This window comes from Cystoisospora suis, assembly GCF_002600585.1.
Source record: "Cystoisospora suis strain Wien I chromosome Unknown contig_165, whole genome shotgun sequence".
In the NCBI taxonomy this organism is placed as follows: Eukaryota; Apicomplexa; class Conoidasida; order Eucoccidiorida; family Sarcocystidae; genus Cystoisospora; species Cystoisospora suis.
The window spans coordinates 84,325-98,153 of NW_027152967.1; the positions used below are offsets into that span (position 1 = coordinate 84,325).

Below are 13,829 nucleotides of genomic sequence, written 5' to 3' on the forward strand. Positions count from 1 at the left end.
TTGCAGAACTCCGTGGTGAAAAACTGATGGTTTTTTGTGTAACGGGACAAGCGTAACACCTTCCTTCTCCAGCTAACTTGGTACTGCTCTGTCGTTATTGAGTCGTACAAAGCTTGCAAAGGGGGAGGGGTCTGCGTGTATGATCTTTCTTCTTCAACTGGTTGCCAGTCCATTTGACTGGACGTATACATCGGCGCTGTCCACTTGCATTCGCTCCAAGGTAGTTTGGTTGAAGAATCTGCGGCACTTCCTTTGTGCTTCCTTCGCGAGCTGCTAGCTTACTTTGCTTCTTGCTTGCTTTCTTTTCCATGTGTAACGAGCTCCTCTTCCGTGTTTCCATTGCATGCAGTTCCCTCGAAGTTTCATCATAAGCTGCCGTGGTCTTGCAGGTCCCTGGCTTCCCTCGTTTGAGTTTCCTTATGTATACCGGCTGTTTCGGAGATCGGTGCGGAAACGTAAAGCTTCTGTCTGTCTCCCGGATCACCACCTGCCATCTGCGCCCCCTGTCGGTCTTTCTCGCCTCCCTGCTTCTACAGAGACAAAGCTGCGGCTGTCACAGTCATACGCCGGTCGTTTTCAAGGGGCCGAAGTCCGGTATTCCTTCGGCCTGCGACGTTCATGCCTCACAGACAAAAACCTTCAAGAAAAGAAGACGGAGTTTCTTTCCGGGATTGCATTCTGTCTGTGCTGCTCTGTTTCCTGTCCTTAACTAGACGCCTTTCCAGTAGATTTTCTTCGCCTCTTCTCTTTCTCGGTAAAGCAGCCTCGAATCAGGGCTCTCCACTTCACCGTTTGTTTTGACCTTCAGGCGTCTTTTTCTTTGTTCGCTTCAGCCAGCGTGTCTGCTCCCGGATCTTAACAAGCTTTTTTTGCTTATCTTTTCTCGCTGTCTTCGTCCTCCTTTTCACCTAACGGCACCGTACAAGATTTCACTTCTCCTCTTCCCTTTCTTAATCTTTTTCCTATCCATTACGTTCCGCGCCACATCCTATCTACTCGATCTGTTTTCTCTGGGCAGAATGGTGCTTGAGGCGGTAATGCTTTGCCTTGACAACAGCGCTTATGCGCGTGACGCGGATATCACTCCAACTCGTCTAGTTGCCCAAGCAGAAACTGCCGGCCTCGTTGCCGGTGCGAAGACTAACATGCACCATGAAAATGCTGTCGGGGTGTTAACGTATGGAGGGGAGAGGTATGTTTTTTTTTCTTCCGGACTAACTGTAAGCCGGGAAGTTCGCCCATCTCCGCGCCTGTGAGATACCAATCTTTATTGTGCTCGGCGTTCACACAGTATCCCCACTGTCAAGATATGTGATTTAGCCTGGCTAGCTTTCAGCGGGCGACTTTTTTTCTGGTCTGTATTCCTACACTACCGGTGTATGTACAGTCAGCACGGGTGCGCTTTCCATCCACTTGCACAGCCGACTGTTCTGTTCCTCCGAGTGTGTTAATTGATACGTACGTATGAAAACGTATCAATCACGCATGCATACTGTCGTCTTCTTTCCTTTTCTCGACACTGAGGAGGCGTCAGTCTCTTGGGGCGACTTCTACGGCTCATCATGTCTCTCTCGAGCCCGGGATAACAGAAGGTCCAGCAACATACCTCCTCGCCTAGACATGTTCGAAGAGCACCAGCGCTCTTCTCATTCTGTGTCTCCATAAGTCTTCGTGTCAATGTCGTGACGTACATCTTCTCCACTTATATGTATATATATATATATCATCATGGACAGTATCATCGACACGCGCGACCTCTCTACCCGTGTACGTATCTATGTACATGTATGTATGTACGATATGTGCCCCGTGAAAAGCGTCTTCTATCTGTATGCCAAACAGAAGCACATAGTGTATGGAGAGTTTCTTGTCTTGACTAGCTCTTCGATTCTGTTTCTTGAGATACACGCACGAAGTCTTGTTTCCGATCTGTAAAAACTAGCAACTGGAGAAAGAGGACTTGCGTATTTCTTGTCTCTTTTTTCCGGATCTTGATGCCGTATGTATCACTCCCTTCAAAGCGTTGCGATCTCTCCTCTCTTCTGTCACGCTCTTCTCTTCATTCTTTCAGATTTCAGAAGGCCGTATATACTGCCAGCTTCCGTCATCATCTCGGTTGCTTTGTCATGTTCATGACTTGCTTTCTTCCTTCGCTTTCTACCCTTTCTATACGTTCCCGTATTCACTCCCTTTCTATCTTTCTTTCGTTCTTTTCTTCACCAAGTCTTTCGTGTCTGGTGTAGTTATTTCCGGACCTTCGTCTTTTTGCTCACTCGCTCTTCTCAATTCTGTCAGCCTGATTCTCCCGGTTGCAAGTACCTCTCTATTCTTTGCCTTAGATGGCGCGTGCATCCGTACATACAGTCTCACGTTATACCTTCTACGCCCTCCATTCAAGGCCTTCATTTGTATAACCTTCATCATCTCATACAATATTCTACATGTGTCTTTTTCTTTTCGTCTGTGTGATAGGAATGCAACCGGGAAAGGCTTCGGTAGCTTATATCTTTCGTCTTCTGTAGAGATGCCAGGAACTTAGCGTTATGTCTTTTCTTCTTAAACTTCTTCTACTTCCTTCCTCAAGTCAGCTCTTCTTGCACTTCTTTTGTATAGGCCTTATGCGGCTCTCCTTTTTATACTCGCAATGATCCGCTGCTTTGAGTTCTAAGAATACAAACAGAAGTCGTGGCTGTCTACGCTTTGCACGTTCGTCTTCTCCACCTTGTTCCTCAGAGTCACCGTTCATCTTTCCCCTACAAATGATATGGGCGCAGTTCTCTCTGCTCTCCATGGCTTGAACTGTGGAGGAGATGCCGACTTTGTCAGGGGCATTCAAATCGCTCAGGTACGTTGGCTGTTTCCTTCTTTTGTTCTTTTCTCTTTTCTATCTTCTTTGTTTTATATTTTCTCTGATGATAAAAGACGTATACTCCTATAAACGGCTACATATACGTAGTCTCTCCTCCGAGCATACTCCTAAGACATGCAGTGGTAAGGAAGGCTTCTTGTGTAGAATGGAAGGAAGCGAAAGTAGGGCTTCCAGAATCCGCTTCTTTGTCTGTTTCCTAGAAAGAGCTCAAGACAGATGCAGTGAAGACAGACTGATTTTCACCACAAAAAAGAGGTACATTTCTTCCTGAGAAGCAGACATATGTAGAGAACACGATTTCACAACTTCCTGTGATGAGGTGCATGTCCAGATGTTCCTACGGCTCAATCTGGCAAGACACGTCTACAGACAAGGGATTCTCATCCGCAGTAGATAGCTAACTAGCTAGCCCGCGCTTGCTTCCGTCTCCACCAGGATCCTAGTTCACTTCATCGACATTTTGCATGTTGTTTTCTCCTTTCTTTTTTTGGCTCTGCAGCTGGCATTGAAACATCGGATGAATAAGAATCAGAAACAAAGAATTGTCGCTTTTGTCGGCAGCCCCTTGGTAAACTTTCCTCTGGACCTGAGCCCATCTGCATGCGTGGCCTTTCCTGTTAATTGCGGTATTTCTCCGCAGTATCCGTGTGCTCACAACGGTCCTACCTGGTATCCACGTGCGTATGTATAAATACAGTACAACTGTATGCGTCCATGCACGTAGGTATTTCCCTGTTTGTACATAAGTGTGTATAGGGAGATGTTAGCTCAAAATCTTCCGATCGGTACGATGTTGCGGTGTAAATACAGCATTCCCTTCCCCCGGGGTGGTACAAAGCAGGTCACGTGTTTTTTTGTAGTCCTCCTCACCTGCGAACGCGTTGATTGCACATTCGCACCCTTCAATACGTTGGCGGAGCGCTTCTAGAGAGCCTTTTTTCATCCAGCTCAATGTGTTAGTATGTATCTTCCGGGCTTCGTTTCTTATCCTATGCTCGCCGTCTATTCATCAGGAAGATCTCGTGTGGACTCTTGTATATCCTTTTCTTTCTTTTCTCACTGGAAAACCTGGGACACTGTACGTGCACCTTGTTCATGAAAGACAACGAGCTGTCCCTGGTATATCTGAGACGCGTGTTTCTTTTATTCTACGGTGTGAACGTGAAACTGCAGAAATGCCCAGAGAAGCAGCTTCTTACCCTCGGAAAGCAACTGAAGAAAAACAATGTCGCTCTTGGTAAGCATTTCCTCTTGCAGTGTGTTGAGGAGACCTATGAATACACCGCTCGCGCTCGTCTTGTCAATGCCCACATGCAAGGATTTGGTGCCCCCGTGTTATAGATGTATACTCGTAGAATCAGGTGAATGTCTAGCTTTGAAGGAGACTCGAGGCTGAGAGAGAGAAAGAGATAAAGAAGGAGAAAGACATACGCGACACACAGAGATAGATACATGGATAGTTAGAAAGACAGGTAAACTCGAACCAAGGTCCGCGTGGGTCTTTGGATGACCCGTTAGCCGTTGTATCGTTACTGTGCTTGCTTGTTACTTACCCTTGTTGGACTCTTGTATTTTCACCATGACAGATAGCTATAAGCACTCGAGTGCGTCAGATTCTTGTCTCTTCGAAGGGGTGAGGAGTACCGTATACCGCGCGTAACTATGGCTCCTTCGTGCATGTGACATCTTCTTTGGACGCAACTCCGCAGCGATCAGAAGGGGCGATGACTATATACACGTGCTCGCTTTGTCTTTCGCTTTTTTCTCGTGACTTTTCCAAGGTAGTAGGTTTCTCTCTTGTTTTCTTTCCTATGTCAACGAATATGTCGAGAAACAAATGACTAAAGAGAAAGAAACTTGAGGACTTGCGTTTCTCCTGCAGTGGATGAATGAATGAATGATTGCGGTTGTGACTTCTCTTAGATCTCATCAGCTTCGGAGAGGTGGAGAAGAATGCACCTAAGCTGAAAGTCCTTCATGAGGCTGTCGATAGCAACGGCTCCAGGTATGAAGAAGGGGAACGAGACAGGTTCGTGGTAGTGTCTTTCTTTACACATGGGGAAGGGGGGGGGAAGGAACTCCAGGCACATTCTTCGGTTGTTTCTCATCACGAAATAGCCCGTTTCTTCTCTCTTTCTGGCATTACTGTGTATATCGGGGAAGTGTATATACAGCGCCTTCATATGGCCGTTAAAGCCTAGGCTACACGCGAAGAAAAAAGGAAACTCTAATACCTGTTTTGTGTAGAAGCATGTATATATATATATATATACATACATGCCGGGTATGACAGATCCGTTCGTCATCTAGAAGAGGAGAAGGATAACCGAGACAAAGCTGTAGGGAGGGGAATCAATCTCTTTCCGTGTATGTACCACAGGATTTCATTCTTGTACAGGTCAATGCCCTCAAAACTTTCATCCGAAGACCATGATCCCTACAGCCTCACGCGTCTTTCTTTCTTTCTTTCTTTCTTTCCTCTTCAGCTGTCTTCTAGAATGCGTTCCAGAATCCGGCCAACTTCTAAGCGACTTCGTTCTTCGATCTTCTCTCTTACGTGATCCCGAGACAGGCGCAGGCCCTCGAGGTGTCTCAGGTGTCGGTGATGGAGCCGGGGGAGGTGACGCGGCAGCCATGAATGAGTTTGGTGTTGATCCTAATGCAGATCCTGAGTTGTATATGGCGCTTCAGCTTTCTCTCCAAGAAGAACAAAATCGCGCGGCACGCATGCAAGAACAAAGACAAGCTGAGGAAGGCGGAAGTGGAGCAGGAGGAGCTCCAGCTAGCCAAACGGATGGAACAGGAAGTGGGGGAGCTCCTGCAGGTAAGAAATAAGAAGAGGGAAACAAAAAATTGAATGGGTATGAATATGACGGTACGTCCTGAAGTGAACTTACATCTGTTTCGAATGCATCAACGAAAAATGGAGAATATGATATCTATCTATCTATCTATCTATCCAGACAGATAGATAGATAGATAGATACAGTGATGCATGGGGTGTACACGTATTGTCGTCTCGAAGTGGTCGGTGAGGTAAACCAGACGGGCATAAGAACAGAGGCAGTCTACAGAACAAGTGGCGTTCACATCCCACCTCTTGTTTTTCTGTGAAGAAATTCACGTGGTACAGATTCTACTGGGGTGGCTACCTTGTTGCGTAGTTCTTCTCTGTGAAGCAACGAGTTTCTTTTTCTCATCTCTTCAAAGCTTTTTGTACACTTTCTCTTCGGCGGTGTGGCTGGGATTGAAGGAGGGTTGGTGACAACCTGCGGAGAGAATACGGGATAAGAGTGTAACTTTCATTGCATGCAGGCATGCCAAATCATAGGACCTTAACTGCAGTTATATATGGACGATCTCTTTTTCATATGCCTGAGGCTGTCTAGACTCCTACACTCTTTGTGTATGATTTGTAGTGAGGGGTGAAAGGATAAGGCCATGAACTCAAAAAGATATTCAAAGCAGACGCTGCTGTGGGTAGATACTTCTGTTGGAGAAGTAGGAGGATAGCTCTCCGTCTTTTGTTCGCGATGAATGATTCTTTGATTGGACGTTTGTCGGACTTTTTTTGGTCCCGCAGGCGGAGCTCCAGCATCTAATGTACCTACAGTTGCTCAAATAGAAATGATGGAAGGTATAGACGATGAGTTACGTCAAGCCCTTCTATTGTCTCTTCAAGATTACGGCGGTGACTCAGCGGCTGCTCCTGTGTCTACTGAAGCGGCCGGAGATGCTCCCGGGGCTGCAGCAGGCGAAGACGTCGAGATGAGAGACGGGGGAGACGAGGCGAGCAATAATAGTAGCGAACAAGGAAATACAAACACACAAACCAACAGACCTGTCGAAGAGGAAACAGGAGACAGGAGTGAGCTGACTCAGATCCTACAGGGTCTGCCAGGGGTAGATGTTAGCGATCCAAGACTTCAGCAAGCATTGAGGGACGCCCATGGAGATGGAGCGGGCGAGACAGAGAAGAAAGGTGACGGAGAGAAGAAAAACTAACTCTCGTTTTTGTTTTTTTTTTTTCCAAAGAGGGCGTCGAGTTTAGCGTGAAGAAGGAAAAGAAGTTGAACTGCTGGAAACAAACGTATGTATCTGGTGTATGTTTCATGTATACATACGGCGTTGGGTTGAGGGACGTTCGGCTCTCCGTTGTTCTGAAGACCTGCATAACCGTGAGGTCTTGAGTTACCTGTACTACGTCACGATGGTATAAAAAAAAGAGGACAATCAAGAGAAATCATGAGAGTCAGGGGGTTTGCACGTTCAATCACGCCCCTAAGACTTCAGCACCTCAGAGGGGAAAGAGAGTTTATGGAGCATCCGCCTTTTTCCTCCGCACTGACAAGGTGCGGCACATGCAGTGGTGTTTTCTGCGTCTAGACTCACTCGGTCACGCAGAGTTCCGGACACGGCTTTCAGGCCTTTCCCGTCGCGTCGTTTCTTAGCATTTCGGAAGATACATGCAGTAATAAGGTACGACAGCGACAGAAGGAAGCAAGAATGACCGTAGGATAGGCGAAATGGAGAGGTTTGATCTATAAGAACCTAAGTTGTTTGACATCTCGTCAAACAGACGATCCCCTTGCCCGAGCGTCACTATACATTCAGGAGATAGGTAGCCTAGCTTCATGCGAAAGAACACACGGACCAAGTTATTCAAGTACATCGAACCCTGAAGTAGTTTTGTAGACGGATAGTAGGCAGTGATATCGCTAGAGGGTGTCTTTTCTAGCAACTTGCACGCCTGTCATAAGGCCGGGTGAAGTTAATCGGTAAGAAAAAGCAACGACGGTATGCACGAACTCGGTTTTTGTTGCAAAACGTATCTGGAACCTGGAACCGAAGAGAAAGACCCGGTCTGAGATCTTCCGAATGAACGAAGCCACCAGTTTCTTCATGTTCGGGTGTTCCCCGTGCAAAGGCCACGAGGTTCCTACGTAAGCTGTGTGCGTGATGGATATTTTGAACTGCAGGCGTGAGGTTGAAAGGACGTCTTGTGCAAACGAGCGGGGCGTAGGCACACCGATTTTTTGACAGATGTCGATTCTGTCGAGTAGTACATTTACTCCAACGACGGATCTGGGGCTACGGGCTCAAGTCGCGCAGAAGCAACGGGACTTGATGGAGAACAGTTAGCAGGAAACGGTCGGACCCATAGTGTTAGAGAGGCTCGGTGATCTGAGGACACGTGGATCTGCGGAGGCGGTGCGGCTCGCTATCTTCCTTTCTAGGTGTGTGGTTTCCTAACAGCAGATGATGTGCCCGCGAGCCGATCTGTGACAGACAGATACTAGGGACCGGCTTCTTTGGCAAGAGGCTCTCTCTCTATCCCTCGTGTGCATTCCGACATCGGCGGGAGTCCTGCTGAGCACACCATGCTTCTATACAGGACCCGCCCAATACTAAGGTCCCACTAAAGGCAATTGTACTACCCACTGTCTGGAGCCTGATGGGTAAGTAACGGGAAGTATCACCGCCGCCCAGGCTGCATCTACTTTTGGGAGATACCCACAGTGCACAGAAGCCCTGGTCCTGCACGGAAAAACATTTATCATCTCGAATCCAAAAAGACAATGGTGCAGCACGCAAGAACACAACAATAAGCTTCATTGGGCCCCTCCGAGGGCTAGAAACAGGCGAAATTCACTACCGTTGACAACAACTGAACGAGTCGAGATATGCTTGGATTGTTACTACCCGTGCTTTCCATCCGGGCAGCCGGTTTACATGACTGAACCAGCAGGTCGACTGAAAAGCACTCCATAACATGAGGTTTCTTCTATTCATGTCGATTCTGCACCTTAGCATGTCTCCCGTCTCTCTTCCATCCTGAGTGGGTTGATCACGCGGGTGGAATCTTCGACGCTCTCTCTCAAGAGTTGGTTCGCTATTTTCCCTGAAGTAGCCGCACACGACACACAGAACCTTCCCCCCGACTGTCCATTGTTCATGTTATTCCCCCTCCTCAAAACCTGAGTTGCTTCCCTGAATCCGCAGTATACCAGTCATATTGCAAATGCTCAGATCCACATCGTCGAAATCCCTCGATTGGCCCCTCGTCGGACGAACAGAAAACCATTGATGTTTGTTCCTTTCTTTCGTCCACCATCGAGTAGTTCTCCTGTACCCTCATTCGAAACCGGAGATATTCAGCCCCCGTACTCACCATTCACAAGAGAACGTCGTCCGACTCTGAAAGAAGGCCGTCCGACTCGGTTCTTCGGAGAGGCGTAGACTTGTTCCTTTTCAGTCGTCTCCCCCAGTTGATTTTGTCTCCTTCTTCTGCGGACCCAAAGATACTCCTGCACTTCTGTACCCTTGTCGCTGACTACTGATTCTATTGGCACGCCGAAAATCAATCGGTCTCTCATCCCTGCCCTCTCTTGAGCACAGCCGTTCTGTCCGGCGTTATTCGGCAGTGACTCCTCCTCTGCCACCAGCTACACCTGCCCGTTTCTCAATGATCGACTCTTCAATATGTTTCGGCATTTCAGAATATTTCTCGAGTTGCATGGTTGAAGTCGCCCTTCCCTGGCTAAGAGATCTAAGTACTGTTGTATAACCAAACATCTCTGCAAGAGGCACGAACGCTTCAATCTCTGTTATACCTCCTTCCATTTCATCAGTACGATCTCCACCCCCTCCAGCACCATAAAATAACTCATCCTCTTCTCTTGTTCTCCTGTCGTGTTCTCCCCCCCCGTCATAATCATGCTGCTGCTGTCCTAAGACTTTCTGGACAATACCTCTCCGAGAGCTAAGATCCCCTACTACTCCTCCTACATACTCTTGAGGTGTAACAACTTGTAATGCCATAACAGGCTCTAAGAGCACGAGACCTGCACGCCTGGCTGCTTCCTTGAGAGCAAGAGACGCAGCAATCTTGAAAGCTAATTCACTGCTATCTACAGGATGGTAAGTTCCGTCATAAACAGTAACACGTATATCCGTTAGTGGATACCCTGCAAGAACACCAGCCTGTAACTGTTCCATAACACCAGCCTCAACAGCGGGTATATATTCATTTGGAATGACAGCTCCTCTTATAGCATTGACAAACTCGTTGCCTTCTCCTCTTTCTCGTTTCTCGACCCTCAAGCAAACATCACCATATTGTCCCCTTCCACCAGATTGTTTGATATACTTCCCTCTCCCTTCTCCATCTCCTCGAACTGTCTCACGAAAAGCAACCTGAGGAGCTCCGGCTGAAGCTTCTACCCCGAATTCTCGTTTCAAACGATCCAGAGTGATTTCAAGATGAAGTTCTCCCATCCCTCCTAGAATGAACTGTTTCGTCTCTCGATCTACAGACATGCGTAGCGATGGATCTTCCCTGGCTAGCTTCGTTAACCCCGCCGTTAGCTTGTCATTATCAGTTCTTAGTTTGGCTTCTACAGCAAGACTGACAACGGGGTCAGGAAAATCAATACGCTCAAGTTCAGGAACTGGCTGAGATTTGAAGCACAAGGTGTCTCCTGTCAGGAGTTCCTTAGGGCCTAGAATAGCCCCAATGTCTCCTGCTTGAAGACTTGAGACATCTTTACGCGCATTTGCGTGAATAAGGACAAGACGCTGTACGCGCTCTTCTTTCTTAGTACGTGGATTATATACCATCTGCCCAGGTGTCACTACACCTGAATAGATCCGGACGAAGTTCTGGACACCTACAAAGGCATCTGTTGTGATTTTGAAAACAAGGCCTCCTAAAGGCGCTTTGGTTGGATCACCCACTTGCGAATCCTCTGCTGCGGTGTTCCCTTCCGCATCGTGGGTATCTGGTGATGGCAGAGTAGGGATATTCTTCTTTCCGGAGACCCTTATGACATCTAGTGGAGAAGGGAGATAGTCTATAACCCCATCGAGTACAGCTTGGACACCTTTGTTTTTGAAGGCACTTCCACAGAATATGGGTACAAGCTGATTCTGTAACGTCTGTATTCTCAAGCCCTCGACGATATCTTTCTCCTCGAGGTCTCCATTCTCTAAATATTTATTGATTAGAACTTCTGAGCCTTCAGCTGCTTTTTCTACTAGGAACGTACGATACTTCAAAACGTCTTCTTTCATCTCTACAGGAATTTCATCCGTTTCTGCCATCTCCATACCTAATGTAGCATCGTCCCAGTATATTGCCTTCATTTTCACAAGATCAAATACACCTCGAAAACTTGACTCTTTCCCTATAGGAAGCTGTACAGGTACCCCGTTACTGCCTAACCGGCGACGAATCTGTCGCACACACTTCCAGAAATCAGCGCCCATACGGTCCATCTTATTGACGAAGGCAAGCCTTGGTATATTGAACTTATTTCCTTGTCTCCATACGGTCTCACTTTGTGGCTCGACTCCCGCCACTGAATCGAATACACCTATAGCTCCATCTAGGACTCTCAACGAACGTTCGACTTCGACCGTAAAATCGACATGTCCGGGGGTATCTATTATGTTGATACGATGAGACTCATGATTTCTACGCATGCCCCTCCAATAACAAGTTGTTGCGGCCGATGTGATTGTAATACCTCGTTCACGTTCTTGTGCCATATAATCCATTACGGCGGCACCATCATGGACTTCTCCTAGACGTGATGAGACTCCCGTATAGAAAAGAATTCTCTCTGTTGTCGTCGTTTTACCGGCATCAATGTGAGCCATGATACCTATGTTACGGTACCGAGATAAAGGCACGCTCTGAAGCGATTGAGAAGAAGAACTAGAGGAGGAGGACGGAGAGGACGTAGAGAACAAAGAAACAGATGAGTGAGGTGAAGATGTAGAAGAAGGTGTGGTCGGGGAGAAGAGTAGTGCTCTTGAAGACGGTGGACTGCCGTCGTCATGTTGAGATTTTGAAGTGAAGACAGAAGGAGAACACGTCCATGTTAGCTGAGATTCGAAAGAGGAGCACGGAAAGAAAACCGGAGAGAACGACGACGACAATGACGAGGGACCAACGAAGGCAGATGGCCTGCAGGAAAATGCAAGCGGACGCTCAGCATGTAAGGCAGGTGTCGAATCGAGAAAGCGTTGAGGGGCCACGCGGGAAGAGCATGGAGAAGGCAGGAGAGCAAGGGAGCGAAAAAGACAATTCGGAGAAAGGAAGGCCAACGAGGGCAGCCTCCGAGGAGATAGCCCGACACGGAAAATAGATGGAGAAAAGGACGCGCGGCAAGACGCTCGGAGAGGAGAAAAGCTGGTCACGGGAGACGGGACAGGAGTGAAAAAGTGCCCCGAAGACCGTACTGATTGTGAAGGGGTCAGCGCCTCACCGGGACACTGCGGAAAATAGGTCTTGCTTGGCGAGAGGAATAGTGGAAACGAAGTTGCAGGTTCCCCACATCTCTCCCTTAAACGAACAGTGGCAGGTTTGAGGGAACCCCTCTTAAAGAGAGAAAAGGACTGATGAGAACAAGAAGGAGCACGGCAAATCACGGAGGACGGAGCAAAGAGAGCGCTGAGAGAGACGGCTGGTTCACAGTCTACGATTTGCGTCATAACAGAGTAGCCCCGGACCACAAGGAAGTACGGGAGAAAAGCCCCCGTCAGGACAGCCTCAAAGAAAGAACTGAAAAGGAAAGTCAAACACAACGGATACAAGAGCGGAGCCTTTGAAAGAAGCTGAAAACCCCAGCTTGATTTAGTCCTACCCGGAGACGGTGCCAAGAGCACCAAACCCCGAGCTGGGGCTGGGGGCCCTGCTGAACCTGACGTTTCCATTGGTGGGGAGACTCTCAGGCCCGGGGGGAGCAGAAGGGCAAGTGGAGAGACGGACAGGCCTCAGGGAGGCACAAGAACGCCAGTACACGCGACACAGGAGTGCTTCTTCATTGTCATCTGTGCTGGCGTGTCTCGAGATCCGTTCAGCGGGTGAGTGCTTCCGAGGAGTGACTCACAAGAAAAAAGGAAAGAAGCACACACCACAGCTTCCCATGAAGCAAATTGAGAAAAACGCTACGAAGCCCAAATGTTTGGTGCCGCAGAGTTGCGAAGCATTTCGGAGAAGCGATATGTGTCCAAGAGACTTCTACAGCCGCGCATGCAGTGAAGACACACGCGGACGAGACAGGAACAGAGACAAGATGTCCCTGAAGTTGCCGCCGCCCGGTCCCCCCGATCGTCTCCGGTGAGACCGGTAGAAACGACAGCAACGGGTGCGAGAAACGTCGCACACGGAGAGGATCACAGGTACGCCTCGGGCTATAGACCCGTTCGTTTCGAAAGATGAATAGACAAGGACGTGAGACTGTTTGCTGGTGTTCACTGGGACGTGCGCTGACGGCGCGGAAAGAGAACCTAGACTCCTAGCAGGAGTGGAGCCAGCTAGACGAGACCAGGGAGGGCTAAAAGTGCTGTTCTTTCAGCTACGAATAATCGTTGATCTGAAGTCCTCTCCTCACCCATACTTGGCTCTGTCCGTGTCTTAGCTTGGCTACGGGTTCCATTCTGTCGCGTGCGTGGGTGAAGGTTTCTCACGTGATCAGGCAGAGCAGGGTGCCATGCCGGTGCAGCATCTTCGCCATAGTTAATGAAGAGGTCCCCTCTAGCAGGCGACCACCCAGTGGTAGTGTAAGCCTGGTACGCACCTTCAAACCATGCGGTGCTACCACAGGGAACAATAAGAGCCAATACTTAGGCGGTCTGTAACTTCCTGTGCTTTTCGTCTCCAGGACCCTCACCTGCAAGCACCGCAGCGACGCATCGGACCCGTCGGGGCCGGCAGTCCACCTCGGACACAGTACGTGACGAATCACACAGACAGCATACGCTCACCACACTCGGTGACTCATAACAACCACTACGGAGCACGGCGCGACATATCGAGCGAAGGCGCGTCACAGGCCATAAGGTAATGTCGGGCCGTCAGAAGGAGGAGAGTGTGTATTATAACGGTTTGGACCCAAAATCAGGAAGCTCGTTCAATACCTACAACTCCGGGAAATGTACCCTGACACGATGG

The 13,829-nt window shown here is 48.5% G+C and overlaps 2 protein-coding genes across 2 annotated transcripts; one reads left to right on the forward strand and one right to left on the reverse strand.

The window, feature by feature from the left end:
- Positions 1 to 68: 68 nt before the first annotated feature.
- Positions 69 to 7,119, forward strand: CSUI_000386 (ubiquitin interaction motif family protein). Its single transcript, XM_068060620.1, has 7 exons — positions 69 to 1,192; positions 2,734 to 2,845; positions 3,369 to 3,437; positions 4,043 to 4,106; positions 4,793 to 4,874; positions 5,356 to 5,693; positions 6,453 to 7,119. The coding sequence occupies exons 1-7, from the start codon at positions 1,020 to 1,022 to the stop codon at positions 6,872 to 6,874; spliced, it is 1,260 nt and encodes a 419-aa protein (XP_067927414.1). The 5' UTR covers positions 69 to 1,019; the 3' UTR covers positions 6,875 to 7,119.
- A 1,253-nt stretch (positions 7,120 to 8,372) lies between these two features.
- CSUI_000387 (translation elongation and release factor) lies at positions 8,373 to 12,834 on the reverse strand. Its single transcript, XM_068060621.1, has one exon. The coding sequence runs from the start codon at positions 12,587 to 12,589 to the stop codon at positions 9,284 to 9,286; it is 3,306 nt and encodes a 1,101-aa protein (XP_067927415.1). The 5' UTR covers positions 12,590 to 12,834; the 3' UTR covers positions 8,373 to 9,283.
- Between the last annotated feature and the right edge of the window lie 995 nt (positions 12,835 to 13,829).

What these genes read in the sequence shown, in the direction of transcription:
- CSUI_000386 (XM_068060620.1), top strand. Translation starts at nt 1,020, where the DNA reads ATGGTGCTTGAGGCGGTAATGCTTTGCCTTGACAACAGCGCTTATGCG. An exon ending in TTAACGTATGGAGGGGAGAG is followed by an intron (nt 1,193 to 2,733) that starts GTATGTTTTTTT and finishes CTTGTTCCTCAG; the next exon opens with AGTCACCGTTCATCTTTCCC. An exon ending in AAGTGGGGGAGCTCCTGCAG is followed by an intron (nt 5,694 to 6,452) that starts GTAAGAAATAAG and finishes TTGGTCCCGCAG; the next exon opens with GCGGAGCTCCAGCATCTAAT.
- CSUI_000387 (XM_068060621.1), bottom strand. Translation starts at nt 12,589, where the DNA reads ATGGAAACGTCAGGTTCAGCAGGGCCCCCAGCCCCAGCTCGGGGTTTG.